Here is a 15,682-nt window from a genome sequence, read left to right on the forward strand (position 1 = left end):
CCTATTACTCTTTCATTTTCTTATCCACTTGTCTGATCCACTTCTTCAGCCCATCCTTTTTTGGCGTTGCGCTGACTGTGTCTCTTTCTCTGATACACTCTGTCTCATTTTGTCTTTCATTACCCTTGTTCTGCTCTTGCCTGGTCTTCCTGCAAGGCCCTAATCTCTCCATCGGTCTACATCTCTGTCCACGTCAGGAGGGTATTCCATCTTTCACTCCTCCTTTATCTCTCCATTATCTGAACCACTCAAAGCCTCCAGCCATTCCCCAACTTCTCCTATCTGTCCTTGAAACAAGCGCCTTTTTTCATCTTTTGAGAGAAGCGTTTTTGATCTGGGTTCATACCAGCCACTTACCTCACGTCAGCCACTATTATCAATATTTCTCTCCGTCTCTTTTGTTCTTTCCCTCCCTCCCTCTCCCTCTCTCTCTCTCTTCTCGCCTACCCGTAGATGATGAACATTAACAAAATATATTATTTTGACATCTTAGAGAAGGTTTGCACTGTGCTAGATGTTAGATGTACAATGTCACACAAGTTTAAGTAACATCACTGGTCATTCCTCAGAGGTTCATGTCGGGTTATGAGGCGTTTGACACAGTAAAAAGGTCATTAATCTGCGTTTTCTCTTTTTTTTAGGTTTAGTTTTTCATTCATTCCGTAGCTGAACATTTTACCATATAGCAAACCAACACCATCATTTACAAACACCTATCGGTGAAGGTCTTTAGCGTTCATTCAGCATCACAGTTCAGTTTGAGATATCTCGGCGGCCTCCTAAATGTCCAGCCAATCAGAAGGGTTCTTGATCCAGACCCCAGGATCTTGCATTATTCCAATCACAGTCTTGGAAAAAAAGCTCACTGTTTTAGGGAGATGAACACTTCCCATTTACAGTCAAACCCAAATGCGTACGTACTCCGACAAACCGCTCAGATGAAGTCCTTGGAAACTGCCTCCACAAAGTTTGGTGCGGACATCAGAATGGAGATGGTGCAAATGATATTGAAAACACTGAACGCCACCAGACAAAGTCGGTCGATAACAGCTGCAGCAAACTTCCACTGTTCGGTCACGCTCTCATTCTCATCCTGTCCACGAAACCTGTCAGCAACATAGCGGACTTCTTCTAAAATAGCCTGAAGTTGGGGATCGCCTCCACCACTGGTTCCCGAGCAGGAGCAACCTCCACCACCACCGGACACTGTACTCGGACAACCCGTGGCCTCCAGATTGGGCGTAGGAGGTGGTGGAGGACTGCAGAACTGAGAGGGCAGGTGAGGTGGAGGACTGGAGCCGACCACTGGAGGGGATACTACTGTAGGACGAGGGCCGCCCGACATGCTGTTCCTCTGCACAGAATCGGCAAGCAAGGCTGGCGGCGAAGCTTCATCCAGACTGGAGAATCCGATGTAGAGCAGGTTGCCATTGTTGTTGGCAGTGTTAGTCTGGTTGTGAAGATGGTGTGTGTGGCCAGCGGCAGCAGCGGCTTGAAGGAGGCTCTGGGGGTGCAGGGGATGGAGCGTAGAGGAGATGTGGTGGTGGTGGAGGTCTGCAGAGGCAGAGCCGGGTGCGTTTGGGAGGCTGCCACTCTGGGAACCTGAAGAGCAACGACGTAAGTGGGGGGCACAAGGAGGTCGCTCGGGGTCTTCGCTTTCACCAGGACGTTTCATTCGCAAAAACCAGGCCACCCACTGGAGCAAGACTAGCTGAACCTAAGAAAAGGCAGATGAAGAGGGGAGAATTGTAAGAGAATAATTTATGTAAATGTAGGAATATAAGCATTGGATTGCATTGGATTGGGATGGATGGATGGATGGATGGATGGATGGATGGATGAACAGATGGATTGGATTGGATGGATGGATGGATAGATTTGATGGATCTGATATATGGATGGATGGATGGATTTTTGATTTAGTAACATGCATTGCCAAGCACTTCATTAAGACAGCTTTAAAGGTGATTTTCTCAGCATTCTGATTTAATTAAACCCTCAGATTCAAGATTTTGAAATAGTTGGCTCCTGGCCAAATGTGCTCGTAACAAATCATACATTCATAAAAAGCTAATTTGTTCAGCTTTCAGATGATGTACAAATTTCAATTTAAAAAAACCTGATACTTATGACCGTTTTTGTAGTCCAGGTTCACATATTGTACATGCTCTGCACGTACTTTAAACAAACAATTACACAGCACAGTCCGCACAACAAATAAAGCAAACAATTCCCTCTAGTCTTTCTTCAAGCTCTGCCTAGTGAAGAAAAGGAAAGTTTTGGAAGAAAAGGAGTTGTAAAACAGCACATATGACAGCGAGGACTATGATGCAGGAAGAGATAAAGAGGTGACAAGCTGGAAATACAGTGTTGCACTGCCTCATTCCTGGCCAAGGAGAGACATAAAGCATGGCAAAATGTATAACTAGTGAGGTTGGCACTGCTATAATTCTCAAAAAAAAATGCAGTTTAAGCAACTAGGTAGTTCTTTGGCATCTAAAAACATATTTTGCTCTACACCTGTGCCATTATCATAAATGTGATAAAAACCAACCTGCAACAAACAAACCCACAACAAATAGTGCTACCAATGAAATGGTGTTGAGAAAGTGCTGCTGTGGATTATTTAAATATAGTGGATTTGGTGTCTCTTGTCGCAAAAACCGTGCATTGAAAAAGCACCTTATGGTCTGCAGATGAGCATCTCAGAACAAACCTTGAAAAAGATGAGCTACAACAGCAAAAGAGCAATCCTAATGACTAAGAGCAGGAAATTTAGGCTCTTCTTTACACGAACTCATCAAAACTGATTAGTTTACATCTAATTTTTTTTATATTTTACTTTCTTCCGCTGATTGAGGCTGGGTTGAGGGGCAGCAGTCTCAGGAGAGAGCCTCCAGCTTCTCCAAGGTGTCCCCAGGCCAGCTGAGAGACAGAGTCCCTCCAGCGTGTCCTGGGGTCTCCCCGAGGCCTCTTCCCGGTGAGACATGCCTGGAACACCTCCCTAGGTAGGCATTTGAAACTGATACACCACTTAGCAATGTGCTAGTTTACATCTTTGTTGCAATATTTAGATGGAAGGTCAGAATTTGGCATAGAAAACATGAAAAGCATGTATCCATCCTGCCTTTTATCAATGTTTCAGGCTGCTGGCGTTGGTGCAATGGGCAGATTTTCTTGCCAGAAAAAACTCATCTTTCAAATAAACAGCATATGCATAGTGCTATCACGTCAATATTGGGCAAAATCTCTGGAAGAATGCTTCCAGCACCATGCAGAATCTGTGCCAACCAGGTATTAGCACCTAATAAAGCGGCCAAATAGCATATAATGAAACAACAGGCATTACTAAAACACTCTAGACAGATGTGAATATGTTTCTTTCATAGCTTCTTTCATACATTTAAGTTCAAACTCCTTTGAGTGTTTGACAAACATCACAACAACATCTTTTTCTTTGATTAGCATCTACCCTACCTTACTCTTCTTCGTCTGAACTGTATCTCTATCACTTTTTGAGATCATAAGATAAATACCACTGCTGTTATGTAAGCATTACTTTCTCCAGGTTGCTCGGAGAAAGAGGATTTTCATTAAGCTACTTTGAGTCCTGGTTCTGGGAGGACGTTTCAATAACTGCACATGTCAAACATGATTTCAAAAAGCTGATCCCAGGACAGGACATTGTTCTGGAGAAAAGGGCTGCTGCGGCCTATTTAAAAATAGTGGATTTGGTGTGTCGTGTCGCAAATCCTATGTTGCTGGTAGTGATTTTATTGATCAGCAGTGTGTATACATCATGGTTTGGTAACAGTACGGCTTGCTTTGAGCCTTACATGAGGTGATACTTCCAAAGTACCAGGTACTAGGTGGAAAAGCTCCTAAAAATGAGCCACACCAAACCAAAGCACACCATATCATGCATTGGAAAAGTACCTTAAGGTCTGCAGATGAGCATCTCCGAACAAACCTTGAAAAAGATGAGCTACAACAGCAAAAGAGAGCTCCGGTGACACTCAAGATGACTATTGGTAGCACTCTCTATCACTTTTTTGAGATAATAAGATAAATACCACTGCTGTTACGCAATCATTACTTTCTCCAGGTTGCTCAGAGAAAGAGGATTTTTATCAAGCTACTTTGAGTCCTGGTTCTGGGAAGACATGTTTCAATGACTGCACGTGTCAAACATGATTTCAAAAAGCTGATCCCAGGACAGGACATTGTGCTAAGGCAAGCACATCACTTTTATTATAGCTCTTACCTTGCATAAGGGATTAAATAAACCTCCAACTTTCAGTAATAATCATCAAATCATGTGGCTAAGATGTGCTATTACTTTCCTAAGCAATGAGCCATACAATTTCTATCTGATGGCAGAAAATCCATAGAAAATCCACTAAATGAGCTTTTTTTATTCTATAGCAACCACTTTGGGGGCCCTATGGTGTTTTTATATCTTTTTTGGAAAGAAATAGCAATGGCTCATTCAAATGATAACTTTCTATCCTTAAAAGAGTCCTGAAACAATATATATATTTCATAGTTCCACAAAAATATGAAGCAGAACAACAGCATCAAATCAGCATGTAAGAATAATTTTAGAATCACAAAGTCTACAGTAAAAATGCTTGTAAATTCAGCTTTGTGTCACATGAATAAATTACATTTTAAAATAGGGCTGTGGGATATTGGAATAATCTGACAGTGCTATCTTTTTTTCTAAACTATATTTTGTAATATGAATACAATTTCACCACATGGTTTAAATAGCTCTATTTGGAAATAAGTCATTCAATTTAGATTGACTGGGATGATTCTGTTGGGGACTGAATCATGCATAAAATATAACAAACAAACCACAATCATAGATAGATACAACAGATCAAAGATAAAAGTGAAAATAACATCGCTTTGTGGTTTTATAGGAGTCTATCATGGTGTCTTTGTTTGTTCACACAGTCACAGGCCTTAAAAACAGATGCAATTGATAAACTTTCACACTGTTGTGGTTCAATTCTGCAGTGATCGCATGTGTTCTGAACTGTGGATCCTGCACTGCGAAAAAAAAAATCTGTAAATTAGCAGTTTTTCATGTTTTATTATATTGTTCTCCATTTATTTATGCTTTCGATTTGCATTATGGGAGCTTGATCTTTATTCCAACAACTTTTAAACTTGAGTTTGAAAAAAGTGACTTTATTCACTTTTTTATTAGTTTAAAGTGATATATTGTATGTGTTGGTGTTGTATGTCATGGTACAAAAAACCTTCTAATTATCTGCCAGTATTTTTCTGATATTTTACAGACTTATTTCTCCCTATATTATTATATTATATTATATTATATTATATTATATTATATTATATTATATTATATTATATTATATTATATTATTTTATATTATATTATATTATATTATATTATATTATATTATATTATATTATATTATTTTATATTATATTATATTATATTATATTATATTATATTATATTATATTATTTTATATTATATTATTTTATATTATATTATATCAAACTACTAAAATGTAAATTAAAGTGATTTTGTTAAACTGTAGAGTCAACAGAGCAGAGATCAAGGTCCTATAATGCAATTCTCAACAGCAAATATATGAAAAATATATATATTTCATGGTTTCCACAAAAATATGAAGCAGAACAACAGCATCAAATCAGCATGTAAGAATAATTTTAGAATCACAAAGTCTACAGTAAAAATGCTTGTAAATTCAGCTTTGTGTCACATGAATAAATTACATTTAAAAATCGGGCTGCGGGATATTGGAATAATCTGACAGTGCTATCTTTTTTTCTACACTATATTTTGTAATATGAATACAATTTCACCAGATGGCTTAAATAGCTCTATTTGGAAATAAGTCATTCAATTGACATTAACTGGGATGATTGGGATGAAAAATACTTCATAAAATACGGAAACTGTTAATACAGTTGCAATCAAAATTATTAAACCCCCTGAATTATTCACCCTCGTTTAATTTTTATCCCCAATTTCTGTTTAACGGAGAGAAATTATTTCATTTCAACACATTTCTAAACATAATAGTTTTAATAACTCATTTCTAGTAACTGATTTCTTTTATCTTTGCCATGATGACAGAACAGAATATTACTAGATATTTTTCAAGACACTAGTATTCAGCTTAACGTGACATTTAAAGGCTTATTGTATAACGATGGTTTGTACTGTAGACTATCGAAAAAAAATAGCTTAAAGGGGCTAATAATTTTGACCTTAAAATGTTTTTTAAAAAATTAAAACTGCTTTTATTCTAGCCGATATAAAACAAATAAGACTTTCTCCAGAAGAGAAAATTTCCTTGCTCTGATAAACATCATTTGGGAAATATTTAAAAAAGAAAAAAATTCAAAGGAGGCCTAATAATTCTGATTGCAACTGTATATATATAATTTTTTTTTTAACAGCACAGTCAACAATAATTCCAACTCAAGATTGAACTTCATGCTTTGTGATTATTGCTACATCGATGCTAAAATCGCGCCTTATTTTAAAATAAATATACTATTAAAATATATAAATATATATATTTTTAAACAAATATTAAATTGTAATTTGCAATACTATTTGAAAACAACATTTTTACGTTTCTTTTAAAGCATAAATGCAGAATATAAAATACTCTGACTGACACCAAATGGTCGACAATTACTGTATTTTGTCATTTGAGACCACTCTCATTTTCCATACAGTAAAACACAAATCCATCAGCAACACAGAATTGATTCCCTCTTTGAGTAAATACGTCTGTCAACTTCCTCTTGCTGTTGCATTTGGCTTTGCGAGCGAGCAGGCTTCGATCAGCGGTACCGGGGCACATCAGCTGAGCTGCTAATTGGCTTGCAGAATGCCTAAATATGGTCATTCATCAGCGTGGACAGATCGCAGATCCATATCCATCTGCATCCTATTTACTCATTTAGTCGCCTTCTGTTGGCTTTATCTCTATCATCATCGAATAAGTAAATTAGTGCTTTCGGCGCACCTGTCAAGGGCGACATTGCTGCTTATTTAAAGTGGGGGGAAAAAGCGTACATGTTTGCTTGCAGGGTTGCAAGCCAAATGTCAAATTCAATGACTGTTGCCTGACTTTTACTGACTAAAAGGCTGAATTTCAATGACTTATAATGAACAGCAAAACAGGCAGATGTTGTGTTGAGCAGTTCCTCCAGATTTTGTGATTCTGTGATCGCAGAATTTAACCCAAAATCAAGCAAATGGCGAAATTAAAAGCTTTCAGCCTGTAGCCAACCTGGTGAAAGCAGTGGTTCTTTTGTCTCAAATACTGGACCTTTTTGCATTTATTTACTCCATTTTCTATTTAATTATTAGATTTAAATACCGCATTTTAGTGACATTATTTTTAGCTGTATTAACAATTTTTAGCTGATTAGCCGAAGTCACAGCGAAACAACAGCTGACAGAGGATTCTGCTTGGTCTTAAAACCTTTTTCGAATGGTTATTTTCACAATTTATGATGGCATAGCAGTAAAAACAGGACAAATGAGCTTATCTATAGGACAATTTCTGGACCTTTGTCAGTGAGGGGTGGATCTTTCGAATCACGCAAACCACTTCTATAATTTAAAGTTATACAATTAACTTAATAAACAGGCAATTAGTCGACTATTGGCTGACTAAGAGCATCTTTAGTCTCAGAGAGCCCTAATAAAATGTAATAACTAAGATGTGTAAATTAGTACATAATCACAGCAAAACAACACAAGAAAATCCACAAATATTGCCACAAATTTAGAGAAAAGATTTTGCCACAAAGATCTTCATTTTATGCCACAATTTTTGAGTTAAAGGGAACTTCAACTTGAATTAGAGTGTTTTTTTATGCTACAATTTTTATTTTAGCAGCAAATTACAGAGGGGACTGGTTGAAAAGGGAGCAGACAAAAAAACACAGTATTTTATGTTCAGCCTGGTGACTGCATTTGAGAAAACAACAAGTGAGAAAGAAATGAAAGATAGCAGTGAAAAATAGCCTAACAATAACAATAGGGGCGACGCAGTGGCGCAGTAGGTAGTGCTGTCGCCTCACAGCAAGAAGGTCACTGGTTCGAGCTGTTTCCCTGACAGTCCAAAGACATGCGATACAGGTGAATTGGCTAGGCTAAATTGTCCGTATAGTGTATGAATGTGAATGAGTGTGTATGGATGTTTCCCAAAGATGGGTTGCAGCTGGAAGGGCATCCGCTACGTAAAACATGTGCTGGATAAATTGGCGGTTTATTCCGCTGTGGCGACCCCGGATTAATAAAGGGACTAAGCCGAAAAGAAAATGTCCACACCTATTAACGTCCACACCTACGACAACCCTAAACCCAACCATCACAGATGGATTACAGCCATAGACATTATAATAGATGTTTATGGTTGCAGCGTCTACTACGTAATGGACATTTTTGCTAGTATTTTTATTGTGGCATCCAGCATATTGGTGCATAACCGCCACCTACAGCTCCACGAGTGTAAATCAGAGAACAGGTTTATAGACTAAAGACACTACTTGAGAAGGTACTACATTTGAATATGAATTTACTAGATGACTATTAGAAAAGTACATTCTATATAGCATGGAATTACATTGTGCATTATGAAATTAGTTGGCAACGCTTTCAGTAAACAATTTAATTGATTCGTTGTTGCAGCCCTATCCCTCGACATAACGCTGTTCACATTTTGCAGCCTAGCAGTTTCGCAGATTTTTTTTTGTGCGATTTGACATGCTTTTTTTTTTTTTTTTTTACATCGCATTGTGTTCTGCATCCTGATTGGCTGTAGATCACTGTCAATCAGTCTCCTCCATGCCGTGTCTCCTGTACAGTACAGAATGTGTTCAGCTTGCTAAGTTTACATAAATCTTCGATCGCTAGCAGCGTGACTCTGAAGTGCTGTACTGTATGTTTTCAAGTTTTCTTCCCAACAAACCCCACAATGTCAACAAACATTCTGCACTGTCAGAAGCACCTGCTTACCCAAAAGACAGAAGATGCTAACATCACACAAAAAGTTAGACTTCTGGACATGCTAAAGGAAGGTAGAAGTTAAGAAAAGTGTGAAAATTTTAGTGCCTGTCTGAGAAACATCTATAATAATTGTAAAAAAACAAAGCGGACTACTTCGCGGATTTTATTTTTTGATTTTATTATTATAACAGCTCAAGGATGTTCAAGGACAACATGTCTGTGCACTTTCTAAAGAAATTAGTTCTGTTTTGAATAAAGGGTTGGAAATAAATGCTTTAAAAAAAAATCTGATTCATTAATTAATCCCCCAAAAAATAATCGACAGATTAATCGATTAATAAAATAATCGCTAGTTGCAGCCCTAGCGAGGGACCACTGTATGTGGCATCACTGCGCTACAGGTTGCAGCAAAAAACACATACAGTATAGAAAAAGACTCGATTAATGGGAAGTAAAATTTAAAATGACAATCAAAAATACCTTCGACATTCCATGACTTTGTCAAAAAAATATAGAAAATGTGAATTTCCATGATATTAAGAAATTCCAAAACCCATGAAAACCCTGTGTTTTTAAGTATACATACCCATTTTGGCATGTTTCCTCCGTTGGGGTCATGATGGTGATATTGGAGCACAACCACCGTGGCAATAACCGACATTCCTACGATGATCATGATGCTGGCGAAATACTGCCCTGAAAGAAAGACAAAGAGAGAAAAAGAGGAGAATACGGCACGCGTAAACCTTTCGTTTATTAGTCTCCAAGCGGGATAGCTTTTCATCATCCGGCCACACCAGTAAAATCCAGGGCAAACGTAACAAAAAAAAAAGACGGGGGGCATTGATTATAAGCAAGTGACGCAGGGAAGAAAGAGAGAATGAAGAACAGATGAGTGAACCATAAAATCTCAATCATAAAGGAGAGGGCGAAGCAGACAGGAGAGACAAAGCGCTGTGGGTGAACACTCTTCCAGCAAACGCATTTCTGCAGATTACATCTTTGCGGCGGCTTCTGAAGGCCTATAAACTAGAGGATGGGAAAAGAGAATGTGGGGCAGATTGTTTTTGTTTTTTTTAGAGGAAGATCATCTCTGTGTGTGGGTTAGAATCATTTTCATTTTTCTCTCCCGCTGCTTCTCTCTCCTGACCTGCCCATCATTTCCAGTTAACAGTCTTTTACGATTCATGTTGCAAATTACTATGAGAAGCCAAGCGTATGGTTGCCAAGACCGAGGGCTTTTGGCCTTGAGACAGAACGGTGATCAATTCATTCCTTAGTGGTGCAGCATCTGAGCGCCACGCAAAAAGTATACATGAATGCACCAAAAGGAGTAAAATTAGAAGGAAAACACTGATCTTGACGGACAACCCCAAATCAGAAAAAGTTGGGACAGTATGGAAAACTCAAATAAAAAAAATGTAGCAATGTATTCCTTGTATTTCATTGAAGAGAGTATGAACACAAAATATTTCATGTTTTGTCTGGTCAACTTTATTTCATTTGTAAATATACATCCTTTCCTGTCATTCAGACCTGCAACACATTCTAAAAACAGTTGAGACAGGGCTAGTAAACAGGTAAATTGGTTAAATAATGATGTGATTTGACACAGGCAGAGGTGGGTAGAGCATCCAAAATCTATACAAGGGCTGTGCAATTAATCGAAATTCAGTTTCGATTTTAACTTTGGCTTCTAACAATTATGAAAACCATTAATAGGGATAAAACGATTATTGCATCATATACTGCCCCCTTTCCAGTTGTGTTGCTCTGCAAAGCTCGGTTTCATGTGAAAATGACTAAAAGCATGTACTGTAATGTAACTTTTGCAGCACGGGATGCGCATCATTCGATGTACATTCGAATCATTCATGTTTATAAAAGCGTGAAAGAGATCGCATGCTGTTGTGTGTATGTGCTCAGCCTTAAAGATGAGCAGAGCACACACATCTAAAGTCATCTTAATGCGAGCGCTTTAATGGTCAAATACATGCAAATTTGTGTCAAAATGCAGTGTTTATTGATTATTCTTATTAACCCTCATTTATGTAATAAACAAACGAGCTGAGAATCAAAAGGCAAGTGAAAGTGAAACCATTAATCAGAACCGCACTGCTCTTAAAGTGACAGCACGCAATTTTCCTGCTGCCGACTGTTTTTATCATTAATCAAATAACAAAAGGACAGAATCACTCACTGCTCTTGACTGAAGGCCTTTTAGGAAAATAACATTATATATATATATATATATATATATATATATATATACACAGTTGAAGTCAGAATTATTAGCCCTCCTGATTTTTTAGCGGTTCTTTTCCCCCCAATTTCTATTTAAAGATTTTCTTTTTCAACCCATTTCTAAACATAATAGTTTCTTCTGCAATCAAACATGTATATTGCTTAAGGGGGCTAATAATATTGATCTTGAAACGTAAAATAGTTTAAAAGATATTTTTATTCTAGCCAAAATAAAACAAATAAGCCTTTCGCCAGTATAAATATTTTTAAAGGAAATACTGCAAAAAATTCCTTGCTCTGTTAAACAATTTGGCAAATATAAAAAAAATAATAATTCACAGGAGGGCGAATAATTTTGACTCCAACTGTATATCGTTTTGAATAATCGTGATTACAATTTTGACCAAAATATTTGTGATTATGATTTTCCCATAATCAAGCAGCCCTAATTTATACGCGATATTTGTAAACGTACAAAGTCATATGAATCATATTTATTATCATTTGACAATAACGGAGGAACACCTCCAAATGTAGCGAAGTAAGAGTAATGATTTTTCTCTAATAATTTACTTGAGTAAGTGTAAATGTAACAGAGTAAATGTAATTCGTTACTACCCACCTCTGGAAACAGGTGATTGTAATTATGGTTCAAAAAAGCACCATCTAAGACAGGTCTAGTCCTTTAGGAGCAAAGATGGGCCGAGGATCAGAAGTTTGCCAACAAATACATGAGAAAATTATTGAAATGCTTAAAAACAAGGTTCCTTAAAGAAAGATTGGAAGGCATTTGGATATTTCACCATCAACAGTGCATAATATTAATAAAAGATTCAAGGAATCTGGAGGAATTTCAGCACGTAAAAGACAAGGGAGCAATCCTAAGCTGAACTTCCGCGATCACTATTTCCATATTGTTCCAGGATTTTCTGATTAGGGGTTGTAAGATTAATGTATTCAAAGAGAGCTGTGTTTTTATTAGCGAGTGAAGCAGGCTGAAACATAGGTATATGTGCATTGAAATATGTTGAAACATGCATGCTTTACCTATTAGCGGGATGGAGTCTGAGGTTGCTGGCATGATCTCTGCCACCAATAGCATGAAGACTGTTAATGAGAGCAGCACAGTGATGCCTGTATGGAACAAAAAGAAATCATGAGCTGTTCACAAATGACGAGACATTTGTGATTGATGTGAATTGATTGATATCTGGCCATTTTAAGATCTAAGATTATTTCTTTTATTAAATTGTACTGTATGAAGGTTTACTTTGACTATGTTTACATCACAATAACGTACATAAAAACTATTTTTTGCCCTTTGTTTTTTGTTTTTGCATGCAGACAACAATGCATACTGTAAAAAATATCCGGAAATTAGCTGTTTTTTCCATATAATGTGATTCATGAGTTTTTTTTTTATTTATGTATGCTTTTAATATGCATTATGGGACCTTCATCTTTCTTCCAACAACTTTTACCTTGAAAGTTAAAAAAGTGACTATTGTTTTTAATATTTTAATATGATATATTTACAGGGTTGGTGGTGCATATTTTAATACAAAAGCCTTGTAATAAACTGACATTTTCTGTTAATTTACAGACTCAATTCTCTATATATTATTTCTTATATATTCTTGTTTCAAACTCCCAAAATGTCAATAAATGTCAATTTGTTCAACTGTAGAGTTACATTTTCAACATCAAAAGTCGATAGGGCAGAGGTCCCATAATGCAATTCACAACCATAAATAAATAGAAAACAAAATTGATATTAGTTTGGAATACAAAATATGAAAACTGTTAATTAACAGATATATATTGTTCCAAACTCATAAATCTTTTCTTTATCTTTGGAACACAACTGAAATCTGAGAGATTTGGTTGTTTTTGTTGCAAGCCAGGCTCATACATAACCCTATATACATTCTGGAGATGGCAAAATATTTCCCAGGATGTTTGCTTTTTTTGTTTGTTTGTTTTTTTTTGCTTTCGTGAATCCATCAGAGGACACTGTGTAAACTTTTTCAGATCTCAAATTTCTCTCACGAGTACCATTCAGGCCTACTGTTCTTGTGAAAATCCACCAGATGTCACTGACTCACTGACCAACTGACCGATCCTCCAACTCACCCGCTTCTCTAAACCCAACCGATGGTATTTTCAAAAGCACTGATAGACCCGGCCACCACCTTTCCTAAACCTAACCAACAGTGTTTTCAAAAGCAATGCAGAAAAAGAAAAGTCCTCACAGCCGCCTGATCTTTACTACGTTTTCAAATCTTACCACGTTCTCACGCTGTTATTTACTTGTTTATTTTATTTTTTGCCTTTTGTTTTACCCTCTTTCTGGAACCGTTCTTTGCCAGACTCGAACCCCATCATCGCAATTAACTTCTCTCTGTTTCTCAAATTCGCCAACGTATGCGGCAAGTCACTAGGCAAACTGATGCAAAAAAGATTGCTATCTCGATTTGACCCTACACACAATCTTAATTCAGCTTTTCTATGATTCAGGAAATTATATTTTCAAGGTCAGGAGAGAAGCCCATACGAGATTGCACAAGTCTTCACGTTTTATATCCGTTGCTCAGCAACACGGACACCTCAAATAGTGTTAAAAGTGTCACATACTGTACTTATAAAGTACAATTCACTCAAAATTGTCATTTCTGTCTTCCCGAATGATGTATTCACTGCTGCGAAATCACACAAGCGGACGCACTGTTTGTTTACTACTGAGAGGACATGTGCCTGCCAATAATGTCTACTTTAGTGAACAGAACCTGCATAGGCTGTGAATAGCAGGTAATACAGCTGTAAATAACGTTCAGTTTGTTGCACAGAGTGATCATTTGGGAGCCGCACAGGAAGTAGGATTTGCATGTATGTTTTTTTTTCTCAAAATGGCAGCCCTACTGGTAACAGTGGAAATGCTGTCCACATGGAGATAAGCGGTCAGCTGGTAGCGTGAAAAGAAATGGAAGCCATCGGCGGTGTCATATCACCCCATATCGTTCATTTTAAAGATGAAATGCAGCCAAACATAGCTCTGGCTACATAATTTGCGCTCTTAAGAAAAATGTATATGGGAGTACGTTTTCACAATGAGCCTGTGTTGGAGATTTCTGTCCTGCCGATGAAAGCCTTTTCAATCCAAAATGTCAAAGAAATCCAATAAATATTTTAAAATAAATCCATATGGATCAAGCACTGTAATTTAACTTCATAGACATGTGAACACTTAATATGATGAACTGATTTAATTTGGTCCTCTTTTCTTAGCAAATCTCACTGCACTTGAAGAATTACATCCATATAATATTAGAAAAAGAGCTGGCAGCACATTGCCCATTTACATCTACCCGGACAACCAAGAAATATATTGCTTCAAACATTTCAATAAAACTCACTTTGTTAAACAGCAGAGCTACATTTTTGACATCAAAAGTCGACAAAGCAGATGTTGAGGCCCTATAATGCACGCTCAAACAAACTGAAAATGAATGCTTGAGAAAATGGATGACAGAATTGTATGCTGTAAATATTGTATGCTGATCAATGTTTATAAGTGAATAAAATCAGAATTTAAATCAGATTAACTCATTTACATTTAGTTTTACCCATTTACAAATGTTTAGAAATTTGAGATTAACAAACGGTCACAGTTGATTGTCAAAAATATCTCAAATTTGATTAAAAATATCTTCATTTGTAATAAAAAAATGAACAACAGGTTTGGAACAATATGAGTGTGTGTAAATTAAAACAATTTTCGGTAACCCTTCCAATTTAGGTCACAATTCAACCCAAGCTCCATCTGAAAACGTACTGATATATACATTTCTGGAGAACGCCAAATACGTCCCAGGAGCTACGTTTTTTCACAGTTTTTGTTTTCGGGAATCCACCAGAGGCCGCTGTGCCCTTTTTGAGATCTCAAATTTCTCTCACGAGTGCCAGTTGCGCCTGCTCTTCTCACATAAATCCACCAGAGGCCGCTGTCGACTTACTGATTAAATTACCGATTGAATGACCCACCCTTTCTCCTTGCCTAAACCCAACCAATAGTGTTTTCAAAAGCACCGATTGACCCGCCCACCCACTTCGATAAATAACCAACAATTTTAAAAAGCAATCTATCTAATCCTCGCCTGATTTTTACCACGTTTTCAGATTTTACCACGTTCTCACCCTGTTATTTATCTTACTGGCTTTCTGGAGCTGACTCGAACCCCGTGCTCGTGATCAACTCCTCTCTGCATCTCAAGTGCGCCAACGTACATGGCGAGCTACTGGGCAAACTGGTAACAGCGTATCATTCGTTTTAAAGACAAAACAGAGCCATACATACCTCTGGTTACATAATTCGCGATCTCTAGAAATGTATATAAAGCT

At 37.2% G+C, this 15,682-nt stretch overlaps 1 protein-coding gene across 1 annotated transcript in view; it reads right to left on the bottom strand.

Annotated features, from left to right (window-relative positions):
* Positions 1–437: 437 nt before the first annotated feature.
* Positions 438–15,682, bottom strand: part of chrna11 (cholinergic receptor, nicotinic, alpha 11) — a 64,093-nt gene continuing 48,848 nt past the window's right edge. Inside the window, exons 8-10 of the mRNA XM_056479897.1 lie at positions 12,332–12,418; positions 9,627–9,736; positions 438–1,717 (exon numbers count right to left, since the gene is read on the bottom strand). Coding sequence (XP_056335872.1) covers positions 935–1,717; positions 9,627–9,736; positions 12,332–12,418 — 980 coding nt within the window. The 3' untranslated portion in view covers positions 438–934. The remainder of the gene's footprint in view (positions 1,718–9,626; positions 9,737–12,331; positions 12,419–15,682) is intronic.

Source organism: Danio aesculapii, chromosome 19 (assembly GCF_903798145.1).
Source record: "Danio aesculapii chromosome 19, fDanAes4.1, whole genome shotgun sequence".
NCBI lineage: Eukaryota > Metazoa > Chordata > Actinopteri > Cypriniformes > Danionidae > Danio > Danio aesculapii.